The sequence below is a fragment of the Geotrypetes seraphini genome, chromosome 8, assembly GCF_902459505.1.
Source record: "Geotrypetes seraphini chromosome 8, aGeoSer1.1, whole genome shotgun sequence".
Classification (NCBI taxonomy): domain Eukaryota; kingdom Metazoa; phylum Chordata; class Amphibia; order Gymnophiona; family Dermophiidae; genus Geotrypetes; species Geotrypetes seraphini.
Window position 1 is genome coordinate 134789236 of NC_047091.1, and position 22214 is coordinate 134811449.

Genomic DNA, 22214 nt, shown 5'->3' on the forward strand with positions numbered 1-22214 from the left:
GAAAGCAGTGCAAGCACATAGATCTCATAGAAACATAGAAGATAATGGCAGAAAAGGGCTACAGCCCATCAAGTCTGCCCACTCTGCTTACCCACCCCCTGTCTATGCCCTAATGACCCAATTTTCTTATCTTGACCCTCGAAAGGATCCCACATGGGTATCTCATGCATATTCATTGGGGAAATCCTGAAAACCCGACTGGATTCGGCCCTCAAGGAGGGACTTTGGGGACCCCTGCCTTAAAACATATCCTGCAAGGGCCCAGTGCCACCGTCCGGCTGGGTCATAAGAGCCTGAGAATAGCATTACTATGGACGGAACGCCAGGAGCCGGAGGAAGGCTCCAATCCCAGTTTGAGAATTCTGGGAACTGAAGTGCAGTTTTCCCAAAGGAAGGACTACCCCTACCAGAATGCACTGCGGGTAAATGTAAAAGGCCAGGAATGAAACTCTTGCTACAGAATCTGGCGTAGTCAATAGGCAGACTCCTGCTGTAGGGGCCGCTACCTTAGCGCCCCACCCCCACTGACATTACTTAAAACGTCGCACAATGTTGGCATTGGCATCACGTCAAGCGGGGATCCGATCAGTGGCCAGACCGTGGAGAGAGAGAGGGGGGGAGGGGAAAGGGAAACGGGAGGACAAAACCGGGGTCGTCGGAGGGAGAGTGGGGAAGAGGAGGCCTAGATTCGGGCTTTTGCCGAGTCCAGCAAAGCTGACAGGCCGCCCCGCTGCAGTGCGTCCGCGACTTCTCCAGGATGATGTGGAAAAGGGTCTCCCCGAATTCATCCAACGTGGCCAAGGAAGGGGGCTCGTCCCGGAGGGAAGGACGCTAAGGAAACGCATGGAGCAGCCTCGAGTGTGGCTAGGTCCGTTCTTTTGGAGAATACAGAAAAAAGCGAAAAAAAAGATCGACTTCACTCCAGAAACTAGACCCAGCGAGTGTCATCGGCAAGAACTAAGGAAAGATCTAGAAACCCAAACCCACTGGCTCTTAGTAAGTCCATAGACCCCCCCGAACACATGTTTCCATCAAGAAGTAAGGAAGGCGCAGAAACCCGAGCTCACGCGGGGAAGGCTTCGCCTAAGTCCCCGAAATCTGCTCCCAAGAGACGTGGTGGCGCAGCCTCCCGCCCAAAACCGAAGTCGCAGCTGGTGGAAGCACAACAAAGCGAACTCCTACGCAGACTTCGTGTGCCTTATTTCGAGGACACCTATTTGAGACAAAGGACCCGAAAGGTAGGATGGTGCTTGGGAAAACTTTGATTTTGTGGGTTTTTTTAAATCCTGCGTTTGTAGTCAGTATTATTTAAGATCTTAGCACCTTGAACGTTGTGTTACAGTTCTGGTTGCCACACCTCAGAAAAGATACAGTGGAATTAAAAAAAAAAAAAAAAAAAAAAGGGCAACCAAAGTAATAACGAGGATGGAACCAGTCTCATATAAGGAAAGGTTAAAGCGATTTGGGGCTCTTCAGCTTGGAGGAAAAGATGGCTGAGGGAGTAGTGTGGGTACATTTTGAAGATGGTCATAATTTTAAAAAGCACTAGTGAAACAGTGGTACCAATTTTATGCGGAAAATCAACAACTAGCTGTAAATTTTGTGTAAATATAAGAAATCACCTTGGATCTCGGAATAAACCAGCAAAGTGGTTGGCAGAAGAAAGAAGACGAGCAAAACTATCTGATGATAGAGGAAAAAGTATCTCAAATGAACTGAGTGTTTCAACATCAGGTTCGGCAAGACAAGGAACGATAGCTCAAGGATATTTGTCATAAAATTGAATCGGAACATCTAAATGGAAAAACCAGATTAGCTTTTCAGCAGATTAATAAATTGCAGCAGAAATTCCAGCCTTGAGTGGGGATGCTTACTGAATGATCCAGAAAGCATTAAAAAGAGATGGGAAGAATATACAGAAAATTTATACAAACAGGGCAGTGAGATAATATTGGGGGCATTGAATGGAAACTGGAACCAAAGAACTAGATATTTTAAAAGAAGTCATAACAGCAATTAAAGCTTTATTGAAAAACAAGTCACCTGTTATCAATGGTATTCAAATTTAATTAATTAAAGGCTCAGAAGGTGCTATGGCTCTTACTTGACTGTGTCAACATATTTGGAAGGAAAAAACATGGCCAACCGAATGGAGAATATCACTGTTCATACCTATACCGAAGAAAGGTGATGCCAAGGACTGTAACAACTACAGAACAATTGCATTAATTCCACACACCAGGAAAATATTGCTGAAAATAATACAATGAAGGCTCCAATCATACATACATTGAGCAAGAACTACCCGATGTTCAGGCTGGTTGGTTTCGGAAAAGGTCCAGGAACAAGAGACATTATTGCCAACATTAGATGGATATTGGAGAAGAGCAAAGAATACCCCAAACCCCTATAGCTTTGCGTCATCGACTACAGCAAAGCTTTTGATTGTGTGGATCATAATAAACCATGGAGAACTGTAGTTCAAATGGGAATACCCAAACGGCTGATAGACAGCCTATATGAAAATCAAGAAGCTGCAGCAAGAACTGAAATGGCAACACTGATTGGTTTCCAATAAAACGTGGCGTCGAGCAAGGAAGCATCTTGTCACCTTATCTGTTCAACCTGTATGGTGAAACCATCTTCAGAAAAGCAAATTTGGAAGAAGAGTGCCGGCTTCAAAGTTGGTGGCCGAAATATAAACAACCTGTGCTTTGCAGATAATACAATGCTCATCACTAGCCGCAAACAAGACATGCTGTATCTAATGGGAGGGGAGACATGATCGAAACATTTAAGTACCTCACGGGACGTGTCGAAGTGGAAGATGATATTTTCTTTCTCAAGGGACCCTCGGTCACAAGAGGGCACCCACTCAAACTCAGGGGCGGAAAATTTCATGGCGACACCAGAAAGTGGTTGATCATTGGAACAAGCTTCCAGTGCAGGTGATCGAGGCAGACAGCGTGCCAGACTTTAAGAATAAATGGGATACCCATGTGGGATCCCTACGAGGGTCAAGATAAGGAAATTGGGTCATTAGGGCATAGACAGGGGTGGGTAAGCAGAGTGGGCAGACTTGATGGGCTGTAGCCCTTTTCTGCCGTCATCTTCTATGTTTCTAATGAGAAAAGCCAAAGCCGAAAGTCATAACATGGGATTAGAACTGAACATAAGACGAAGATCATGAACATGGAAAATGAAGATTTTGAGCTTGAAGGCGTTTGAAATCCTTTACAACTTCTATTCTATCTCCTGGGCTCTTTTGTAAACAAAGAAGCAACTAACAGGGCAGAAATACTCCCCAGAATATCACTTGGTCACTCTTCAATGAAGGCTCTTGACAAAGTATTCAAAGATCAGACTTGTCCACACACTCATTTTCCCAGTGGTCAGTTATGAAGGCGAAAGCTGGACACTACAGAAACAAGACAGAAAGAAGACTGACTCATTTGAGCTTTGGTGCTGGAGAACAATTTGGGGTGTGCCATGGACCGCCAGAAGAACTAACAAATTGATTCTGGAAGAGATCAAACCGACTATGTCACTCGAAGCCCAAATGATGAAGTCGCACCATCAGAAGAGAGAGATCACTGGAGAAGGACATCATGTTTGGGAAGATCGAAGGAACCAGGCAAAGAGGACGACCTGCAATCAGATAGCTGGACATGTTGAAAACAACCATGGGGATGCCGCTGGAGGACCTTCCAGACTAGCACAAAACCGATTTCTTTTTAGATTCACAATTCATCAAGTCGCTAGGACTCAAGCACGAGTCAAGGGCACCTTAACAACAATAACAATTTAAGAACATAAGAGTTGCTATCTGGGATTGACCGGAGGCCCATCAAGCCTAGTATGTTTCCAGTGGTGGCCAATCCAGGTCTTTAGTACTTGGTGAGATCCCATGGAGTAAAACAGATTTTATGCTGCTTATCCTAGGAATAAGTTGTGGATTTCACCAAGCCATCTCATTAATGGCTTATGAACTTTTGTTTAGGGAATTATCCAAACCTTTTTTTAAACCCTGGTAACCTTACTGCTTTCACCATATTCTCTGGCAACAAATTCCAGAGTTTAATTATAGGTTGAGTGAAGAAATATTTTCTCCAGTTTGTTTTAAATCTACTACTTAATAGCTTCATCATATGCCTCCTAGTCCTAGTATTTTTGGAAAGAGAAAACCCATGCTGCTCCTTGTGACCCTGGGCAAGTCACTTAATCCCCCCATTGCCCCAGGTACGTTAGATAGATTGTGAGCCTGCCGGGACAGAGAGGGAAAACTGCTTGAGTACCTGAATAATTGCATGTAAACCATTCTGAGCTCCCCTGGGAGAACGGTATAGAAAATTGAATAAATAAAGAATAGAAACCAAAAACAAGTGATGTGCTGAATTTTATAGACCTCTATCATATCTTCCCTGAATTGTCTCTTCGCCAAGCGGAAGAGCCCTAGCCGCTTTAGCCTTTCCTCATTTGTACGTTCAAATAAATATTACTTAATTTCTACATATTTCAACTATGATTTGATGTAGGTAAGACTCACTTTAAGCAGTTTCTAAAGATAGTTTTAGATTCAGCGTGCAAAACTGCATAATTTGGTTGCTTATACCCAAAAAAAAAAAGTTTGAAAAAATAAAAATATACCCCTAAAATTGACACGCTCTGCATGGAGATAAGATATAGATCTATAAAATCCTAAGTGGAGTGGAACAGGTAAACAAATCATTTATTTACACTTTTAAAAAGTACAGACTAGGAAACTGACCACAAAGGCCTTTTACTTAGCTGCATTAGGTGCTAGTAAGGAGTGTAGCTTTGGGTGGCCTGGGCCTGTCCAAATTCGCCTTGGGCCTGCCCAGTTTTCACAGGGGGAAATGCAGAACAAAAAAACATCTATAAGTGCTGGTTTTCTGCTGACCACCCATGTCGCTCTCTCTCTCTGTCACTGCCACCACTGCTTGTATCCAAACATCTGAAGACCTGCAGGAGGTGGCAAGGTCATCCTCTGAAAGCAGTGTGGAATATTCCAGCTGCTTGCTTACCAGTCTACTGCATCCTACCCGTTAGGACACAAACTTTCTGTTTCCATTAGGTCAGGATGCTGCAGCTCTGTTAGTGCACACGCAGCTGCAAGGTCCCATGCTGCCTTCAGAGGATAATTTCTGCTGACTGCAGGCCTTCGGGTAATCCAGTGGCAACTACTGGTGAAGGGTTGGAAGCTGCTATAGGGATACAGAATATCTGGGGGAGAGGGAGGGTGATTGCCTAGGAAATATGACAGAGGAAAGATGTATGGGCACCAGGATAGGGGGGGGAATAAGGTCATAGGAGAACAGGAGAAAAGAGGAGATGCTAGATTGAGGGGTGTGTGAGGTGGACAGAAAAAAGGATGTCAAGAAGGAATTCTAGATGTGGGGGAAGATTTTGGACATAGGGAGGGACAGGGCAGAGGAAGGGCAAGCTGGGGATGGGATTTTGGCTGGATATGAGAAAAGGAATAAGGGAGATTCTAGCTACAGGGAGGGATAGAATGCAGGGTTCTGGGTGTGAAGGAAGGAATGGGGAGGTTCTGGCTACAGGGAGGGGGGCAGGACAAAGGAAGTGGTGCTGGCTATGAGAGAAGGAATGGGGGAGATTCTTACCACAGGGAGGGACAGGATATAGAAGGTTGCTGGGCATGAGGGAAGGAATGGGAATATTCTGCCCATAGGAAAGTATAAGGGCAGGGTCATAAAGGTGAAACTCTGGACCTGAGGAAGAGCAAAGATACAGAGGGGAGGATAAGGACGAGGACATAGAAGGGAAATGGATGAAGGACATGAAGAAAGAAGAAATACCGATTGGATAGGAGATACTGGTAAAAGTTAAGAGAAGACAGAGGAACACAGAAACCAGAGACTGGGCTATCGCAATTAGAAAATCAAAATAACCAGACAACAAAAATAGAAAGAAAAATGTTAAGTTCTGTTTATTGATTGAATATGTCAGTTTTTGGAATGTGTAGAGCTGGTATTAGACATGGCTTGGGCCCAAAGCAGAAATTTGGGAGACGACCCCAAAGCCTAATAAGATTGTGCCTTCTTCAGCTTCAGGCAGGCTTGGTGCCCAGAGCATTTGTCCTGGTTGAAAATACCTCCCTTCCCCCTCCCCCCATACAAACACTGCCCTGACATCTGCTATCTTTATATTATCCCAGGACAAGCAGGCAGCATTTCCCACACATGGGTGACGTCACCGACGGAGTCCCGCAGCGGACAGCCTCGAAAGCAAACTTGCTTGAAGATCTCGAGCTTTCGAGTGCTGCATCGCGCATGCACGCGTGCCTTCCCGCCCGAACCAGGGGGCGCATCTCCTGTGAGGATCCTCAGTTCAACGTTTTCCGCGGAGCTGAGAAGACTTGTCGACTTGGTTCCCGTAGCGTTGTGCCTTCTCTTCACCGCGGCTGAGTACTCTTTGTTGTTTTCGGTTGCTGTGTTCTTGTTCTTTTCTTTTCTTTTAAAAAAAATTAAAAAAAAATACAATTCCTTTTGTGTTTTATTTGTCGTCGGGTTGGGAGATTGAGGCCTAGGCCTCTCTTCCTCGTTCTCGACACGGACTTTGTCCTATCTATGTCCCGGCCTGTTACCGGGTTTAAAAGGTGTTATCAGTGCGGCAGGACTATCTCCATCACTGATCCCCATAGTCGGTGTATGATCTGTCTCGGGTCGACTCATCGCCCGGAAGATTGCCTTCGCCACCTCACTCTTCAACCTCGTGCCTTCAAGCGCCGCTGTGATGGGTTCTTAGAACTTTTTCCTCGAATGGAGCCTGAAAAAGCTGTGGCCTCGGTCGAGGCATCTGTTAAGCCCTCGACTTCGGGACAATCCTCGAGTGCTAAGACCTCGACCTCGCCTCCTCGACAGGCCTCGGCCTCGAAGGCCTCGGCGGTGGCCTCGAAGCCTGGATTGGGGGGTAAGTCTCCTGCTTCCTTTTCAGGTACCATCCCTAAGAAGCCGACGGAGTCTGCGTCCACGCAACCTGGGGCTCCAGGTTCGACTCCGTCTTCTCGACCATCTTCAAAACGTGCTTCCAAGTCCAGGGAATACTCTCATTCGAGGTCGCCCTCCTTGGAACGCACGAGACCACCTGTGACTCCGAGTCCCTTGGTCTCCGTCCCCATGTTTGAGGACATGCTTAAGTCAATTTTGACTACGCAGATTTCCTCGATAGTGGCTCAATTGGTCCCGGCCTCGACTCTGTCTTCGCAACTCCAGCCTGAGCAGCAGTCTGCGCCTCGTCGACGGTCTCCTCGTCACAGGTCTCGATCTAAGGTTTCCTCGTCGGATTCCTCTCCTGAACGGGCTTCTAAACTATCGTTGCCTCGATCGAAGCATCGGTCTCGGTCTTCGAAGCTCACTCCCTCGAAGAGCTCGAGGCCTTCGGATCTCACTTCGAAGATTGTGCCTCGCTCTCACAGTACTGTTGCCTCTTCGGTTTCATCGAGGCATTCGAGGTCGAGGACTCCGCCTTCGAGGCGTTTATCTCGGGATCTATCTCCTCTGGCTAAACCTCGCACTCCGCGCACCTCTCCATCTCGGAGTCTTAAGCGGAAGCATTCAGCCACTCCTCCTCTGACTGGCAGTGGAGCATCCTCCATCACTTTGCACCTCGAATCGGAGCCCGTCTCTCAATATTCACGCGAGGCTTCTCCATCGTTTTCAGTGGCGCCTCATTCTCGTTCTGCCTCCCCAGAGGAAGCCTCGACTTCGAAGTCTTCTTCGTTTGCGAAATTTGTTTTCGACATGGGACAGGCGCTTAACATCGACTTGCATTCCGATTCTAAGTACACGCCTGAATATTTGGCGGATATGGAGCTTTCCCATCCTCCTAAGGAGACTTTGCATCTGCCCATGACACCGGTGCTGAAGCAGACTTTCCTGCGGAATATGGAGACTCCTTATTCTGTGACAGCGATCCCATCGAAGTTGGAGTCTCGGTATCGCACTGTTCCCTGCAAAGGTTTCGAGAAATCACAACTTTCTCATCAGTCTCTAGTGGTGGAATCGTCCCTGAAGAAGGCTCATCCTTCTAAGGTGTCTGCAACAGTCCCACCGGGGCGCGAAGGGCGAACTATGGACAAGTTTGGGCGCAGACTTTATCAAAATTCGATGATGACAAATCAAATTTTGAATTACAACTATGTCTTTACTTCATATTTTAATTATTTTTTGAAGCAGTTGTCATCCTTTTGCCCAGACTGGCCCAGAGAACGCCTTTCTGAATATAAACACATTATTCAGTCTCTCTCTCAATTGCGTCTCTTCATGTTGCAGGCATCTTATGATGTTTTTGAGCTTTCTTCCAGGGTCTCGGCATTTGCAGTGGCCATGCGATGTCTTGCATGGCTCAGAATAGTGGACATGGATCCCAACTTATAGGATCATTTAGCGAACCTGCCGTGCCTAGGTTCTGAGCTTTTTGATGACTCGATTGAGGCGGCTACTAAAAGGCTCTCTGAGCATGAACGCTCCTTCGCCTCTCTTCTTCGTCCAAAACCAAAACCTTCTGCGACTAGAGCTTACAAACCTCCAGCTCGTCGCTACCCGATGAAGTCCACGCCAGCTTTCTCTAGGCCTCCACCTAGACGGCCCCAACAACAACGTCCTCAGTCCCAGGCGCCTGCTCTAACCAAAACAGCTCCGTCTTTTTGACGGTCCAGTGGTGAGCATTCCAACCTCCTTGCATCCAAACTCCTCCCTACCCATCGGAGGTCGCCTTTCCCTTTTTACATCTGTCTGGGAAACCATTACATCGGACCTTTGGGTCCTCACGGTCATCCGCGAGGGATACTCTCTGCGCCTACTTCAGGTGTCTCCAGATCACTCTCCAGGAGAGTGTCTTTCCAGTTCCTCGCAACTCCCCCTTCTTCTTCAGGAGGCTCAGGCGCTTCTTCGCCTTCGAGCGGTGGAGGAGATTCCTCCTTCCGAACACAATCTGGGGTTTTACTCCAGATACTTCCTAGTTCCAAAGAAGACGGGGGATTTGCGACCCATTCTGGATCTCCGAGCTCTCAACAAATTTCTAGTCAAAGAGAAATTTCGCATGCTCTCTCTTCTGGTTTTGTACTCCCTCATGGATCAGGGAGATTGGATGTGCTCACTGGACCTCAAAGAGGCTTATACTCACATTCCTATCCATCCGAATTTTCGCAAATATCTCCGGTTCAAGGTGGGGAACCTTCATCTTCAATACAGGGTTCTTCCGTTTGGCTTGGCAACCTCTCCCCGGGTCTTCACCAAGTGTCTAGTCGTGGTAGCCGTGGCCCTTCGTGCTCGGGGCCTTCAAGTTTTTCCTTACCTCGACGATTGGCTTATCAAAGCTCCTTCTCTTCCAGGGGTTACTCAAGCGACCCTTCAGACTATCTCTTTTCTTCAAAGTCTGGGGTTCCATATCAACTTTCCCAAATCTCAGTTGGTTCCAACTCAATCGATCCAATTTATTGGCGCCGTGTTGGATTCTGTTCGCATGAGAGCTTTCCTCCCCCTCAATCGTCAGGACACTCTCTTACGCCTTTGTCATCACGTAACTTCCCTGTCGACTCTCACGGCTCGACAAATGATGGTCCTTCTCGGACATATGGCATCTACGGTGCATGTGACTCCCTTTGCAAGACTCCACCTTCGCATTCCTCAGTGGACACTGGCGTCCCAGTGGCAACAAGCCCTGGATCTGCCTTCTCGTCATATAGCGGTGACGCCTTCATTGAAGAAGTCTCTCCGCTGGTGGATGCTCTCTTCCAATCTTTCCAGAGGTTTGCAGTTTCACCACCTTCCTCATCAGAAAGTTCTCACAACAGATTTGTCCGAGTACGCATGGGGAGCCCACGTAGATGGTCTTCATACGCAAGGGTTATGGACCGCCACAGATCATCGATGTCACATCAATCTGTTGGAACTCAGAGCGATATTTCTTGCTCTCAAAGCTTTTCTTCACCTCCTTCACGACCAAGTAGTCCTTGTTCGGACGGACAATCAAGTAGCGATGTATTATGTCAACAAACAGGGCGGGACGGGTTCCCACTCCCTTTGTCAGGAAGCTCTGAGGTTGTGGCATTTGGGCGATTTCTCACAACATCCTTCTTCGCGCTGTTTATATTCAGGGCCTTCAGAATTGCCTTGCAGACAAATTGAGTCATCTGCTTCAGCCTCACAAATGGACGCTCAACTCCCCCACACTTCGTCAAGTATTCGCTCGATGGGGGACTCCTCGGGTGGATCTCTTCGCGTCACCCAGCAACTTCAAACTACCTCTGTTTTGTTCCTGCATTTTCTCGCCTCTTCGTCTCGAGGCGGATGCTTTTCTTCTGGATTGGAGGGGTCAGTTCCTCTACGCCTTTCCTCCTTTCCCTCTGATTCTCAAAACCCTTGTCAAGCTGAAGTCGGACCATGCCACGATGATTCTTATAGCGCCTCGGTGGCCCCGACAACCTTGGTTCTCTCTTCTTCTTCAACTCAGCATCAAGGAACCTCTTCTTCTGCCAGTTTTTCCTTCTCTGCTCACTCAGAGTCAGGGGTCTTTACTTCATCCCAACCTGCAGTCTCTTCACTTGACAGCATGGTTCCTTTCTACTTGACAGATTCTGCTAAATTTTCTCAGTCTGTTCAGGATGTATTTCTGGCTTCCAGAAAACCGTCCACTCGTCAATGTTATGGTCAAAAGTGGACCAGATTCTCGACTTGGTGTTCCACTCATAGTCTTCAGCCAAAATCTTCCCCTTTGGCTTCCGTTCTGGATTATTTGCTTCATTTATCTCAGTCAGGCCTTCAATCCACATCTATTAGAGTTCATCTTAGTGCAATTGCTGCTTTTCATTAGCCTTTGGATGGGAAACCGCTCTCGGCACACCCTCTGGTTTCTCGTTTTATGAAGGGCCTTTTTAATCTCCATCCACCTGTCAAACTGCCTCCTGTTGTATGGGATCTTAATGTTGTTCTGGCTCAACTGATGAAACCTCCTTTTGAACCTATTGACTTGGCTCATTTTAAATATCTTACTTGGAAAGCTGTTTTCTTGATTGCCCTCACTTCAGCTCGTCGAGTTAGTGAGTTGCAATGGTCTCGGACCTGCCTTTCACAGTTTTTCACCATGATAAGGTGGTTCTCCGTACACATCCCAAATTCTTACCTAAAGTAGTGTCTGATTTTCATATCAATCAATCTATTGTGCTACCGATATTTTTTCCTAAGCCGCATTCTCACCCTGGTGAGGCGTCACTGCATACTTTGGACTGTAAACGTGCGTTGGCATTTTATCTTCAACGTACTCAACCTCACAGAACTTCTTCTCAACTTTTCATTTCTTTTGACCCAAATAGATTAGGTCATCCCATCTCGAAGCGTACCATCTCCAACTGGATGGCTGCTTGCATTTCTTTCTGCTATGCTCAGGCTGGTCTTCCTCTACAGGGTCGAGTGACGGGCCACAAAGTTAGAGCTATGGCGGCTTCTGTCGCTTTCCTCAGATCAACTCCTATTGAGGAAATTTGCAAGGCTGCCACTTGGTCCTCGGTTCATACTTTCACCTCTCATTACTGTCTGGATACTTTATCCAGGAGGGATGGCCATTTTGGCCAATCTGTTTTGCAAAATCTTTTTTCGTAAATTGCCAACTTCCCTCCCCCCTTTTTACTTAGCTTGGAGGTCACCCATGTGTGGGAATATGCTGCCTGCTTGTCCTGGGATAAAGCACAGTTACTTACCGTAACAGGTGTTATCCAGGGACAGCAGGCAGATATTCCCACAACCCTCCCACCTCCCCTGGTTGGCTTCTTAGCTTGGTATCTGAACTGAGGATCCTCACAGGAGATGCGCCCCCTGGTTCGGGCGGGAAGGCACGCGCGCATGCGCGATGCAGCACTCGAAAGCTCGAGATCTTCAAGCAAGTTTGCTTTCGAGGCTGTCCGCTGCAGGGCTCCGTCGGTGACGTCACCCATGTGTGGGAATATCTGCCTGCTGTCCCTGGATAACACCTGTTACGGTAAGTAACTGTGCTTTTTCACAGTACAAGGGGGTTAGTTTTGTTTGTTTGGTGTCCTGCATATAAGAGTCTGATTTCTTAGGGATTCAGATGATTTTTTTAGCTACATATTTCTGTTATTTTAGGGTCACTGAGTTTGTATTTGGTGAAGGGCTCTCTCTTTTCTGTGTGAGTGACAGAGGCCAGATATTTTTGTGGTATGGAGTTTCTTTGTAAGGATCTGTAGTAATCTGGCTTGTTCAGTTTTCCCCAATAGCTGTTCTGATGTTCTAGGTCCCACTGCATATTTCTGATACTGCTTTTCCCTAGGTATTGTCCTTGTTATGTGAGTTTTGGAAGTTTATGGCAGAATGGTAGATTTTCTCTAGGTCCTGAATGAATTTTTGTACAGTTTTGTGTTAATTTGCAATATGTCTGGCACTGACATTTGTTTTGCTGCTATTGATATTGTATTAGAAGCAAATATTTTTTGAACAGCACATTTTATGGGAAAATACCCTAGTTCTGCTCTACACCAGTTGTTGGGGAGAGGCCAAGTGGCTCTATGAATGTAGAATATATGTTTGAATTTAATTCTGTATGGAGAAAACCTATGTATGTTGAGGGACTATGACGAGTTGTGGCTCATTGGAGGTTGAAAAGAACAATGTTTTGTATTTACCCCCCTTTCCGGCCATCAAAGTGGCCTTCAGGCACTCTGGCCAGGATTCTCAAAAAGCCACGTTAAAAAGCAACAGTCTGTTAACGCAGACGTTTTGATAGCGAATTGAAAAAAGCGAGACATTACCAAGAAATCACGCATGCAGATGAGGTCAGAGGACAGTAGCGAAAATTCGTTAAATTTGCATGTGCCCATCGCTGATGATAGTGATGGGCGCGTGCAGAAAAAATGCGTAAAAAAAAAAAAAAGAACCAAAAGCACAACAGCAGGAGAGATGCTCACTCTCCCTACTGCCAAGTGACCCCCCTGCCATAGAACCCCTCCCTGCCTCCGACACACCCCCCCGTACCTCCACATAGATGCATGTATGGCAGACTCCCTCCTTCCAGCTGGCCTGCCTGCGTTGTTTAAAATGGGAGGGACCTTATACATCCTGGGCCAATCAGAGCCTCAGGCCCTTCCCCGGATGTACCGTGAAAGGGCCTAAGGCTCTGACTGGCCCAGACGCCTAAGGCCCTTACTATGGGGCATCCGGGAAGGAGCAGGGGGAGGGGCACCACCACCACAGGGGGGGAGGAGCAGTGGGGAAGCAGAGAAGAGGGCAGGGAGGGGCACCTCTTACCCTGGCTAAGCCACTGCATGGGGTGATAGTGTCTGAGGATCTGAAGGAGACGAAACAGTGTGACAAGGTAGTTGCTGTAGCTAGAAGGATGCTAGGCTTTAACTAGCAGAAGAAAGGAGGTGTTGATGCCCCTGTAAAAGTTGTTGGTGAGGCCACACTTGGAGTATTGTGTTCAGTTTTGGAGGCCATATCTGGCAAAGGATATAAGACTTGAAGTGGTCCAGAGAAAAGCGATGAAAATGGTAGGGGGTTTGCGCCAAAAGAAGTACAAGAAGACCTCATCATGTGTACTCAGGAGCAAAGGAGGGGCAGGGGTGATATGATAACAGACATTTAAATATTTGAAAGGTATTTAATATACAGAAGAACCAAATCTTTTCCAGAGAAGGGAAACTGGTAAAACTAGAGGACATAAATTGAGATTGAGGGGTGGTAGACTTAAGAGTAATGTTAGGAAATTATTTTTCATGGAGAGGGTGGTGGATGTCTGGAGTACCATCCCGAGGGAGGTGGTGGAAAGCAGAACGGTGATGGAATTTAAAAAAGTGTGGAATGAACACAGGATCTCCAATTAGAATATGAATGGGCAGATTTTCACGGTCTGAATCCCACATATGAGATGGTTTGGATAGGCTGGAGTGAGCTTCAATGGCATCTCCAGTAGTTGGAACCTAAGGATAGTACTGGGTGATCTCTAAGGTCTATGGCCCATAAATATCAAAGAAATAAAGACATCTTTATTTAATTATGAAATTGTAAAGCATGTAATTATTTTTAGAAGCTTTTCAATAAAATACGTTTCCTTAGCAACAGCAGCAGATGAATCCAGAGACCAATGGGATAGCACACATCTACCAGCAGGTGGAGATAGAGAAACTGATTAACAGGTAGTCCTATTGGCTGGCACGCCTCCTGCATCTTCAGTATGCTCTATCTCCCAACAGGTGATGGTCTCTATTCAACAAGCTTCTGAATTCTGGCTGTGACTGGAAAATTATTTTCTCCTGTTGAGGTTTCTCTTCAGTGAGACAGGAGTGTCCGGATGAACGGTGCCGGCTTTAGGGGTTACACCTGGGCCCCCCCAGGTCCCTGCTTCACCCTCCCTCCAACGATAGAGGGTCTGACTGGGTCTCAATTTTTCTTCTTTCCCTTCATTGTAAAAAAAAAAAAAAAAAGAGAGAGAGAGAGAGACCACAGTGACTATTAAACAGTTCTGCCCTCATAGTGCTGAGCAACCAGCATCTCCCGGCACTATCAACAAAGTTGTGGGTATATGTTTTATTTGAACTTCTTTTCTGGTTTCTGGTTGTGGTGGAGCTGCAGGTTCGGTGTGAGTCTACAGAAGGAATATGTTTTTTATTAAACGCTATATTTTGTAGAGTTGTGGAAATGGTTTAGTGACTGACAAGTAAATTTACATTTGTATGAAGTTTATTCAGTAAAGGGCTTCGAGTATATGGATAGAGTTCCATTGACAGAACTAGTGCCTTCCCGCGTGTTGTAGGCGCGTGCGCTTGTTTTCATACTTTGGCAGCAGCGCCACAGCGATAGTGGGATTTCTCCCCGAGGCAGACTCTGCTTGGCAGTTCCCGTGGCCGGGTGGAGGTAAATATTTGGACGGCTCTGGGTGTGTTCTTCACATAGTCGGTTCCTGACTGAGCGCAAGAGGTGTGCGCTTATTTTCCTAAGTTGAGAACAAAGCAGCATTCATTTATTTATCTCCAATGTTCATTTTAAGCATTTTATACCATGACAGTGTGAAAAATATTTTAATGGTTGGCTCTGAGTAGGTTTTAATGCATTTTTGATAGCCATTAAACAGGCACGCGCTTGGGTCTCCGGCGCTAGTGGGAGCACCGCAGCGTTTACGGAGTTTATTTTGCAGCTGACTTGGGTCACTATTCTGCGGCTTCCCTGTTTTCAGGGTTCTACACGTCAGGAGTGTTTCAACAGCTTTTGCCACTGTTGCGGTGATATACCTTGTGTGTGTGTTTCCCCACTCTCTCTGCTTGAAAACACTTAACTACTTTAATTGAGACTGTACTGTTATGCCTCACGATGCTTAAGAAAGAGATTCTGCCCTGTGCTCAGCCACCCAATCTCAGTTTTTTGCTGTTATGGGTCGGCAGAAGGCAAATTGCTGCACAGTGATGTCAGCGGCATGAGAGTACCCTGTGTTTCATACGGGCATCTTCTTGTCTCTCTCGGTGTTCCTGAAGAGTGAATCTATGGAAGTTTAGAGGTTTTCTTCTTCTTTGTGCCTCTGTGCAGCGCTGTGTGTGTCTCGTAGCACTATAGAATTGATTCCTGAACTGTCTTTTCTATTTCTAGGGTGCCAGGGACTGCAAGTTTCAAAGCTTCTCACACAGATTTCTCAAGTCACCATCTTCTCATGGCACCTGCTAGACAGTCCCTCAAACTGGCAGGAAGAGCTGTGTGGCTCCTTCTAACCAGGGACAAGTTACCTATTCTCCCAACCCACAGTCCCTCAAACTGGCAGGAAGAGCTGTGTGGCTCCTTCTAACCAGGGACAAGTTACCTATTCTCTCAAACCCACAGAGTAGCAAATGCTATGTGGCTATTGGAATCATCCCTGAAGCTCTCTTTAGGGATGTGAGCTTTGTCTGATAACAATTAGGGTGCATATTATTTCCCATGGGGCGGTCAATGCAGCTTCTAGATTCTGTCTAGTTCGTCTTCACTTTAAAGGCAGTAAGTTTTTGACTAACATTGTATGGAGTTAGTACTGTTTTCACAATTCTGACATAGTCCATCTTACATTGCAAAGTTGGATTTTTTGTGGGAAAGTTCTTTTCTTCTTCCAGAATTTACAGCTCTAGTCCAGCCATTCCCCGACTGTCTGCTCTTCATTCTGAAGGGGTCTTCACTTCCTTCTTTATGCTTTCTCGTGAGGGAGGAGACAGTATGATGTCAGGTCAGGGGGCTTTGGACATTTTCATGATGCTTGCAACTTTGAATCCTCCTCCCATTTCAGATTCTTTCTTGGAGTCACCATGTATTGAGCTTCCAAAGGTTACTTTTGTGCGAGACTCCTTTTAAGTGTTACTGGTACTCGGGGTAGTAGTTTTAGTTCTTCCGGAAATAAGGGAAGTTATTCCATTTACTTCATAGTGCCTAAGATGGGGGAATTGGTCAGACGGGGGCTTGATCTCATTCTGGTAAATTAGTTTCTCAAAGTTAGACATTTCCAGAGAAAAACTGTGAGATTTCCTTATGGACACCGAATTTGCACTATCTTCGCTTGGCTCTCATCGAGCAGCGCTATCAGTTTTGGCAGATGCCATTTGGCCAAGCCACGGCTCCATGAACATTTTAGAAAATGAGGGCAGTAGTAGTGTTTTGATGCAAACAGGAGATTCAAGTACTTTCTTTCTTAGACGACTGTTTGATTTGGATGTCTTCCAGCCAGGTCAATTTGTCAGACACACACGGGTGATTTCTTTTATTTGAACTTCTTTTCTTCAATTCTTTGGATGTGAATCTTCAAATTTCCAAAGAGCTCTTTTCTCCTATACTAATTATTGGAATATCAGGGGATGTTGTTCACGTAGGAGAGGAATGTGTTTCTTCCCAGAGACTTGGGCGACAGGTACAGTCTCGCTTTCAGGGCACAGTAATTAGAGAATCTCTGGATTGGCTGCACCATCCTTGCTATGCGGATCTGAGGAGTCTTTCAACGGCCGAACTGTTGAGATTCCTGGTATCTCCAGATTTACTCACCTAGGGTCCAATCAACATGGATATTCCTCCTACTTTGATATTACGACCTAGCTTTTGAAAAGTCATGGCTGACGTGTAAGAGTTATGCGAAGCAGGTTATTTCTTCTCTTCTCCAGGCAATAAAGACATCTTCACCTGTTGCTTATGCTTCCTTTTGGAGGCTTTTCCTTTCTTGACTACTTCTCAACATTGGCACCCTTCCAGAGTTCTATTTTATATATTCTTTCTTTTTTGACACAAGTGTATTGCCAAGGGTTAGCGTTCAATTCCCTTCAGCTTCAAGTGGCAATCTTAGCTTGTTACAAGGTGTAGGTATCTCGCTCTTCGCTTACTTTTCAGCTTCATGTAATTCAATTTCTAAAAGGAGTACACTATATTCGTACACCTCTTAAGAAGCCCTGTCCAGAGTACAGTCTTAAGGTATTTCTTCACAGTTTACAGAAGGCTTCATTTCAACCTTATCTTTTGAGATTCTAAAAGGCTGTGACGTTGAACACGGTGTTTCTTGTGGCCATAGCTTCAGCTCGGTGGTTTTCTGAGTTGCAGGCCTTGTACGGCGGGGATTCTTATTTCTGATTTACAAATTCTAGGGTGTCAGTTCGGACAGTACCACAATTTCTTTCTAAGGTGGTGTCATCCTTTCTTTTATACCGCTCTCACTTTTCCTTCTTCCTGGGAGGAGGAATGGGGAGGCGAGCTTTTCTTCACTGCGTTTTTTAAAAGTGTGTAGCATTCTCTGCAATCTGTAGGTTTCTAATGACTTTTAGTCGTTTAGATCACCTCTTTGTATTCTTCAAGGGACGTGACAAACTTATGACGGCGTCCAAAGCCTCTATCGCTCGAAGGTCCAGGAGGACATTCTTTACGCTTACTTGATGGCAGGGAAGCGGTTGGCGGAAGAACCATTCAGCTAGAGCAATGGCGGCTACTTGGACTCAGTCCAGAGGTTTTTTCCTTGGAGGAGTTTTGTCACGCATCTACTTGGTCTTCCAAGAATACTTTATCTCAGCATTACCGGTTGGATGTGGAGGCGCATGCGGAGGCTGCGTTTATTGCTTCAGTTGTTGCGGAGGCGACGTTTGCTTCCTACCCAGATTGAGGATTGCTTTGCTATATCCCATTGGTTTCTGGATTCATCTGCTGCTGTTGCTAAGGAAGGAAAAATTATGTTCTTACCTGTTAATTTTCTTTCCTTTAGACGCAGCAGATTAATCCAGAGCCCCACCCTTTCTGGATATTGACAGTCGGTCTTTTCTTTTGCAACTTTCAAAGTCTGTTATTATTGATAGTTGTATTCTGTATTATTATCTTTTGAAATTTGTTATGGGAAAGAAGTTTTTTACATGCTAAGCATATTGATGGTTACGGATGCTTGGACAAGGAGCAATACTGAAGATGCAGAAGGCATGCCAGCCAATAGGACCACCTGTTAATCAGTTTCTCTATCTCCACCTGCTGGTAGATGTGTGCTATCCCATTGGTCTCTGGATTCATCTGCTGCGTCTAAAGGAAAGAAAATTAACAGGTAAGAACATAATTTTTTCCATGTGTTGTTTACTGCTGGTTTTAGGACAAAGGGCACTGTGAAGATCCATTTAATTAAGGCTTCCTAAGATGTAATTATTAATTTGTAACTCAAGATGACTATAAGTCTTGTCTATTTTATTCTGTGTATGTTACTTTTGTAATGCTGCCTAGGAACAGAAGGTTGATAAAAAAATTTTTAAATAAATAATTATAGGGCAGACTGGATGGACCGACCGTTCAAGTCTTGATCTGCTGTCATTTATTGTTACTATGAGGCATCTTCAAAAAGTTTCCACACTTTTTTTAACACTTATTTATTAAATATCTGAAAAGTAAATTACATCACTTTTCCACATAATCACCCTGTTTTGCCTGACTGACTAGTCACCTGACATTCTACGATGCGCCCTCTTACCACTTCTCCTGCTCCAACCATTTCCTGCAAAAATATGAAAGTGTGGAAACTTTTTGAAGAACCCTTATATGTCACTATCATCATTGTTCAGTAGGGGTACTGGGTTAACCCCCAAAAGTCATCTTAACCAGTCTTCAACCCAGATACATCAACGTGGGCTGCCATTAAGGAGTATTATTTTTTTAGTTAACCCCAATTATCAGTAACTAGGTTTCACTGCATAAAATGGAACTTGTAATATAACATGTTTCTATGAGTCAGTAAAATAACACATCTTAATAATAACCGAAGCTGATAAATTCCCTCCTTAAGCTCTAAATGGCGAGACACTCTATCCCAAACAAATTAGTGATAAATGTCTGTATAAAGGCCACTTTTATTGATGTGATACATTGTCTTGTCTAACTAAACCTCAGACAATATGAATGATGCTGAATCTTTGAGAAATTCAGAAGACTGGTGAATGATAAAGGGTGATAATTAGCTGCTAGCTAGGTAGCACTTTGTTCTGATAGTTGGACTTTGTTGACAGAAAATTGGTAACATGTTTTCTCTCTTTTTTTTTTTTTTTTTTTTTACATTTTTGCTTTTGATCTCTAGCTTACCTCAAAAGAGTTTAATTCGTTAAGCAACTGGTTATCATCACCCAGGAAGTGTGAACCATTTCCCAAAATCATATACCCAGGTTACAACCAAGACGGTGTATTGGACTGCATCCTTGAACATGTCATCTCGCTCTTGGTCTACAAATACAAATTTGAAAAGAGTCTGGAAAGCAAAATTGGGCTCTTTGCAAAGCCTTCTGCAGACGACTATCTTAAAGGAATATATAGCCTTAGAGCAACACAGGGCAGGATAGTGTATCCTATCTCCAACCCACCACTGACCCTACATGAACAAAACTGTTTAGCATCTCATCCGCTTTGGGCATCAACACAACACAACAAGCGCTTCCACATACCCTGGAAATCATCCTCCGATAATATGTTAACTGTAACAGATTTCTACAGGCCTAATATTTCTCCTTCCAAATCCTCTGCTTTGGAACTGCCAGAGATAGCAAGCCCATCCTTCCTGACTTCCAACCCCTCATCACTTTCTTTGCTACCTTTGGCTGGGAATTCTGTGGAGCAGATCAAATCAAAAACTTCTCTGCCTAAAATTTAAAACAAAGCGATCTGGAACGTTTTGCTGTACTGCTGTAATACTAATTCTCTGGTTTGTTTCTTGAGAGGCAGTAAGCATAACGACTGTCCTTAAGACATGATATGCTTTTGGGTGCCGAGCAAACACTAGTCCTTCCTCTGCTGTGTGACCTCGGGCTGGAGTTTTCATCAGTGCATTTACAGCTGCCAGCTGCACCTTCCTAAGTGTTGTCATCTAATAAAAATTCTCCAAGAAATGGGAACAGAGTCATCCATTCCAAAAATATCAGCAAACTAAGAACTGCAGATAAAAACAAAAATATCCAAAGATACACAAATAATGGGAAATTTTTCATTTCAAAGAATCTTTTATCTTCTTTTGAGGACATGTCTGAGGGGTCTGGACGGCTGTTCAAAACCTGGCACTGTCCGGGTTTTGAAAAGCCTCCTGAAATCGTGTCAGGCAGGGAGGAAGACCACGCATGCGCGGATGCCATGCGATGACATCACAAACGTCATCCATGCACTTCCTCCCTGCCTGACACGATTAGGGCGTTACAGGGCAGGGATGGGTGGAACTGGACAGTCTTGAGGGTGGATCTAGGGGGGTCCAGATTTTCCGATTGGAAAATCTGCAACCCTACACTGGGGGACAGTAGCAATTCAACTCATTCCTGCCCTGGAAGCCATCATTTTACAAGTGGCAGTGGCGAGTACCATGAAACTACTGCTATGGGCCTGGCATAATCATTTGTATTGTAAAGAGAGAGCCATGAGGGCAGCAGCAACTAGAAATCACTCTCCCCCCTAAAAGAGAGACTCTTGGTAGATATTAGGATAATAGGCAACAGGTGAGGGTGTGGGCATAGAGAAACATTTTATATTGGATTGAAGATCAGGGTGGGTCCTGGCTGTGGACAGTACCTTCTGCGTTGGATTGAAGCTGAGGGTCTGTGCAGGTCTTATCTTCTACACTAGATGCACTTTTTGTGAAAGGATTAGAAGTAAGATTGACCACTTTAACTTGCTCCCTAAGGGCATCAGCTTGTGTGTTGATGGGCTAAAGCTCCCCAGGAAAAGTTTGCTTACATTCAAGGAATGATACAGCTTGTGCAAGCTGCATTATTTCTTTTCCTTGCTTTACATGCATTTGCATGCTCGTTAATATGTAATGTATAGAGCTGTAAAAAGAAATCCTGTGTTAAGTTCTATTATTGGCAAATAATGCATGTTATTGCTAATTAACATAGGATAATGGACAAATAATGCACAGCATTGCCATAATACAGCTTAATAATAATAATTTATTTCTTATATACCGCTATACCGTGAAGTTCGAATAAACCCCTTAGAAAGTAAAGCCTTTGGGGACAGAAAAATACCTACTGAACCTGAATATAACGCATCTTGAGGTTGCTAATTAAAATGTGAGCACTACATTCTGAATATTTAAAAATCTAGAGCAAGAATTTTTCTATATTTTTTTCTGTTGAATTGACAGATTAGTTTCTGTGTAATTTGTTTTCAATCTGTATTAGTAGATTGTCAAACCAAGATATTTTGATGTAGACCCACGGATAAGGTGACCATACGTCCCGTTTTCAACGGGACAGTCCTGTTTTCGGACCGACCGTCCCGTTGCCTCAACCCACTGCTTCGAGACACCGAAATGTCCCATTTTCAGGGACAGCATCCCGAAGCTGTGCGCAGGGACACCGGGACGGGCGATTGTTTTCCCTCCCTGCTGCGCCGATTCAAAGCCCGGTCCGCCGCCGAAGCTTCTTGCCTTCTTTCTGACATCAATTTTGACATCGGAGAGGACGTTCCGGGTCAGCAAATAGCTGCCTGGCTGCCCCGGAACTTTCCATCAGAATTGATGTCGGGAAGAAGGCAAGAAGCAGCAGACCAGGCTTTGAATCGGCAAGGCAGGGAGGGAAGGAGGAAGGCTGGCAAGCAGGCTGGGTTCGGGGGAGGGGGTGGAACAAAGGCTGGAAGGCAAGACATAGGGAGGAGGCACTGGGGGCACTAAGGACACAGGACACAGGACAGAGGCACTGGGGGCACTAAGGACACAGGACAGAGGCA

General features: G+C 45.2%; 1 protein-coding gene across 1 annotated transcript; it reads left to right on the forward strand.

The window, feature by feature from the left end:
• The first annotated feature begins 608 nt into the window (after positions 1-608).
• Positions 609-20599, forward strand: LOC117365723. The gene is made up of 2 exons (XM_033956475.1): positions 609-1238; positions 19585-20599. The coding sequence occupies exons 1-2, from the start codon at positions 1023-1025 to the stop codon at positions 20149-20151; spliced, it is 783 nt and encodes a 260-aa protein (XP_033812366.1). The 5' UTR covers positions 609-1022; the 3' UTR covers positions 20152-20599.
• Positions 20600-22214: the final 1615 nt, after the last annotated feature.